The sequence below is a fragment of the Jatropha curcas genome, unplaced genomic scaffold (assembly GCF_041381405.1).
Source record: "Jatropha curcas cultivar XTBG-Jc1 unplaced genomic scaffold, XTBG_Jcur_1.0 HiC_scaffold_932_pilon, whole genome shotgun sequence".
Classification (NCBI taxonomy): Eukaryota; Viridiplantae; Streptophyta; class Magnoliopsida; order Malpighiales; family Euphorbiaceae; genus Jatropha; species Jatropha curcas.
This window is the reverse complement of record NW_028322566.1, coordinates 1-4936: the sequence shown is the minus strand read 5'-3', so window position 1 is coordinate 4936 and position 4936 is coordinate 1. Positions and strand designations below refer to the sequence as shown.

Below are 4936 nucleotides of genomic sequence, written 5' to 3'. Positions count from 1 at the left end.
AAATATAATAATTCTCCATTTTATTATTACGCAATGTGTTACTTTACAAAATAAAATACTATGGTATATTCAAAGTCAGCCAAATCAAATTAAGATATCCAATTATCGCTCATACAATACCAATAAAAAGTATCCAACTCAAATATTCTTTGATTTTCCTCAATTTCTCCAGCAACCAAATGGAGCATTCGCAATAAAAACTCTCAAAAAAATGTTGTTACCTCTTCAAAGCAATTGAGTTACTCCTTCCTTAATAAGCTTTAAATAAAAGGATCTTTCTCTTTTTCATCTTTAGTTCGTAAGGCTTTTTTCAACTCCTTCACTTCTTCAGTAGCAAATCTCAACCGTCCATTCTGTACTACCTCTCTTACATCTCTCAATCTCTCGTTAATTCGAGCAATTGCCCTCACCAACTCCAGCAATTGCATCTTATCCCTTGCCTTCCTCATTTTCACACTTGCTTCCTCAATAATCTTTTTTAATCTTAACATTAATAGTGAATAAAAAAGTAAACCTATAAGATTAGATACCTTCTCGTTGATTTGATTAGTTTATGAAACTACGTTATTATATGGGGAGAAGAGGGAGAAGAGATCGTGTGGTGAGGAAGGAGGTAAGATTGGACTCTATACTTGATTTGAAGAGAATAAGATTCAAGTCTGGTTAAAAGGAGTGCAGAGAATAAAGTTTTTAGGAATTTGATCGGTAGGGGTTATGAATGAAAAGAGATAGGTGGGATCATTAATGGGGGTAAAAAGTGTAATTTCTCACCTTTTTCACATAATATAGATTCATTTGGCAATATTTATAGATTTTTTTACCAACTCAGTTGCCATCTAATTAAAAATTAGGTTTCATATGTACACAATCACAATTTCCACAAGTCATAAAATCTATAAATACTAAAGTTAAAAAAATTTTAAATATATATATATATATATATATATATATATATAGAGTATTGGAGGAGTTGAATTCAAATATAAATTTATTGACAAGTCATATATGTAATTACCATTAAACTATATCTTAGTGTGTAAAATAATTTAAAATATTTAAACCCTAACTCATTGCTATTTTTGTTGAACCACCGAGAATCGTAGCTTTAAATCGGATTGCACGGTTCATGGCGGCTCAACGAAACACCCTTGTTACGTGTCTCCAACCATAAGTCCGGCGCCAAAAATTCTCTCTTAAAAAGAAAAAAAAAAATAGAAATGAAAAATTCTCTCTCACTAGTACGCGAAAGAAAATTGCCCCTTTCAATTTAGGGTCTCTCTGTCATCTCTACTCCTACAAATTCACTCAATCTCTAGGGTTTATTCATGTCTTCCCATTTTTAGTTTGTTTAATTTCTAGGGTTAAAGGTTTTGTTCTTCTTCTATTGACGTCCACCATGGGAGATTGGCAACAGCTTCTTCAATCCATTTTAATAGGTCTGCTCTTTTCTTATCTTCTTGCCAAGCTCATTTCCGTACTCGTTTCCTTCAAAGACGACAATCTCACCATTTCGCGGAGCTCCGAATCTCATCTATCTCACCCCCCAAGACCCAAATCAAACCCTGATTATGGCTTGCGTGCCCGTGATATGGCGGCTGCCGGCGATGTTTCCACTCTCTTTGATACTGATTCAATGATGGCTGAGCATGGTAGCGTAAGGAACGAGAGCACAGCTGGAAGTGAGTTTGGTGATAATGACATCGATGATGATGATTGGGAGGGTGTTGAGAGCACAGAACTAGACGAGACTTTTAGTGCTGCGACGGCATTTGTGGCGGCTGCTGCGGCGGATCGCTTGTCGCAGAAGGTGTCAACGGATGTGCAGTTGCAGCTTTACGCGCTGTATAAGATTGCTACCGAGGGGCCTTGCAGTACTCCTCCTCCTTCGGCTCTCAAAATGAGCGCTCGTGCGAAATGGTATTTATCTTGCTCTCTTAAGCGGCATTGGCTTTATTTGGATTTATCTTAAGATGAATTTTAGTTACTGTGAGGAAGTGATGAAAGTGAACCTGAAATGTTAAGAATTGAGTAATTGGTGATTAGAATGATATTTTAGGTATGATTAAGGTTTTTAATGGAAGTTTAACTTACTTGTTTACTGTGATACTGAAGCGTCTTTCTAACTTTTCACTTCACTTGATGTTGAAGCTACACTTAAGTCTTGATATTCCATAATTGGCTTATAGGGTTACTAGATGCATAAAATGTGACAGATGGCACTCCTGTAGATTTTTGTACTTCTATTTTTATGCAATAATCAATAATTTCTCTTCTCATCTTTCTTTATATATATATATATATACATATACATAGTTGCCATGATGCACATGTCAATGCAAACTATGGAGTATCTGAATTGATAATTTGAGCATATGATCTCTTGGAACTTATATTTGTTCTTTGGGTTCTATATGGCTGCAGTATATATTGTCTGGCTGCGTATTATTATCTGTTTCTATTTTTATTGGACAAAATTATACCAGGCAAGCATGGCAGAAGTTGGGTGCTATGCCTCCAGAAGATGCAATGCAGAAGTACATTGATATTGTCACAGAGTTGTATCCTTCTTGGGCTTCTGGTTCAGCCATGGTGAGGTTTTAATTTTGTTTCACCATCTTCCCTTTTCTTAGGTCGATGTGTTTATTTGCATATTGATTATCTGTTTATTTTTTATGTCTTAAACATATGAATGGTTAGAAAAGAAAGGATGGAGATGGTGATGCACGAAGTTCAGACGTCAAAGCATCTATGGGCCCAGTTTTCAGCACATTTGTTTTTGAGGAGGAATCTGGAAATGAGTCGTAAGTTTCTTTAAATTCTATGCATTGAGCATCATTTTTAATTTGTACATCTTTTGCTCTTAAATTCATTTGAAGGCGGTCTCTTAGACCTTCATGTGATACTGTACTTGCAAGTAAACACATATGGGAAGTGTACACATAAATGTTGGTGTTGGTTTGGCTCTGTTAGTATGAGATCAGCTTTGTATTCTTGGTGTCTAATCTAGTTTGTATTAGAACAAGGCTTTCTTGAGGTATCTATATGTCGGAGAGATTAATACTTTTCTTAGTCTGCAACATCTACCTGCTTTGTTTAATCACGATGACCTTTTCTTTACCAGTCTAGTAATGTAATTGGACATTGATTCCCCCAGTGGCCTTTATTCTCCATGCTTCTATGTCAGTTATGTAGATTCTCAGCAAACTTGCACTTATATGAAAGACATATAGAGAGAGAGAATTAGGGATGAGGAATTTTTGTTGGTGTGATCCTGTTTCGCAATTAGCAAAGTTGTTGCTTGTATCAACTGGAAATCATTCTTATAACATGTGGGATTTAGGAACAAGGTGAAGGAAAGGAAGGATGATCCACAACATTTGAAAGTTCATATACAAGTTACATCTTTCTAAATTTTCTAACTACACAAGCCTGTATTTATATAAGCTTTATTATTGTCAATAGATACTATGATATTGAACCAAAGCATTCTTATGCCTGCGTCTAAAAATCCTTTATTTGATGTTTCCTTGTATTAGGAAACTGGAAGATATTCATGCCTTTGCCAGAGAAGGAGATGTGAAGAATTTGCTTAATTGTATAGAAAGTGGTGCTTCTGTTAACTTGAAAGGTATATTCCATTGTTTTTTATCTCCTTTTTTTAGTATTAAAACCATTATTCAATGGCTATTATGCCAATGTCAATGCTAAAGTTATCAGTAAATTCCTGAAGATGTGAACATGACGGGCTGCATGAAGATGGCCCATTATCTCCTTCGGCAGAGATCAACCTTAGCATTCTAATAAAATGCTTAGAATTTTTAGTTTCACAAGAGGCTGCAATCATAGGCATAATTATGAAGCTTGGGAAGATGATTCATTTGGTTGTAATGTAATAAAACTGGTGGATTACCATATATTTTATTTATTTATTCATTTATTTTAAATTTAGATTCCTTATTATTTTTGAAAAGATAATGCATTAGGAAAAAACCTCTGATTTTGAGGTCTACAATCACTAAGCTATGGAACTGAGCTTGAGATCCTTGATAGTAACTTGAGCTTCAGATGCTGAAGTTTTTTTTTTTTTTTTTTTTTTTTGGGGGGGGGGGGTGGTGGGGGCACAATTTCAAACTTGATGATCTTGTGGTAGAACATGGAAAGTTAAATATATCAGCTAAAGATGTTATTTTATTTGTTTCTCCATGCTTATTTTCTTTTATCATGTATTCAGCTGCTGAGATATCTTGTAATCATGAAACTTTGCCAATCTTTTTTGGTAACTTTTCTAGATATTTTAGGCATTATGTAAGTATCTTCACTGTGTTCTTAAAATGTTATATGCAATGTGCATGTTCTCTTCTTGCTGTTGATATGCCCACTTGTTCATTAAAGCATGAGTTTCAAGAAGGATTTTTTAAGAATGTCTTTTGCTTAACCTGTATCGGCAGAAAGGTTACCCCTGACTGTTATCCTCTTCTGAAAAGATTATTTTTTATCATTGCAGATAGTGAGGGCCGGACCCCTTTGCATTGGGCTGTAGATCGAGGCCATCTTAATGTGGTGGATGTTCTTGTTGGAATGAGTGCTGACATAAATGCAAAGGTAAGAATTAGTGATTGTTTGTAGTCACAGTTTGCAGGATTGTTGCAACTACGATATTACTCTATTGAAATCATGGATTGAGATGATATTGTTTTGAAGTTATAAAATTTAATCAATGTCTGCTTCCTACTACTTACAATTCTCATGTTTCTGATTCAAAATTGGATAATATTTATTCCATTTTGTGCATGGCAAAGCGTTCTTTTTTTGTTTTAGATCTTTATAGTAGTTAATATGATATATAGTGAGATTTTGATTATTTGGAAACTAATTTTGGACTAAGGCTTAGTAGTTGTTGGAGAGCACCGGCCACGGGATTCATTGTATTGTGACA

General features: G+C 34.8%; 1 protein-coding gene across 1 annotated transcript; it reads left to right on the top strand.

The window, feature by feature from the left end:
* The first annotated feature begins 1120 nt into the window (after positions 1–1120).
* On the top strand, positions 1121–4892 carry LOC149491663 (acyl-CoA-binding domain-containing protein 2-like). Its single transcript, XM_089717138.1, has 5 exons — positions 1121–1917; positions 2484–2589; positions 2698–2801; positions 3537–3628; positions 4505–4892. The coding sequence occupies exons 1-5, from the start codon at positions 1397–1399 to the stop codon at positions 4624–4626; spliced, it is 945 nt and encodes a 314-aa protein (XP_089573264.1). The 5' UTR covers positions 1121–1396; the 3' UTR covers positions 4627–4892.
* The last annotated feature ends 44 nt before the right edge of the window (positions 4893–4936 follow it).

Bases quoted from the DNA above. Each gene is read 5' to 3' on its own strand.
- LOC149491663 (XM_089717138.1), top strand. From the start codon at position 1,397: ATGGGAGATTGGCAACAGCTTCTTCAATCCATTTTAATAGGTCTGCTC. The intron at 2,802-3,536 runs GTAAGTTTCTTT...TCCTTGTATTAG, and splicing joins GAGGAATCTGGAAATGAGTC to GAAACTGGAAGATATTCATG. The intron at 3,629-4,504 runs GTATATTCCATT...TTATCATTGCAG, and splicing joins TGCTTCTGTTAACTTGAAAG to ATAGTGAGGGCCGGACCCCT.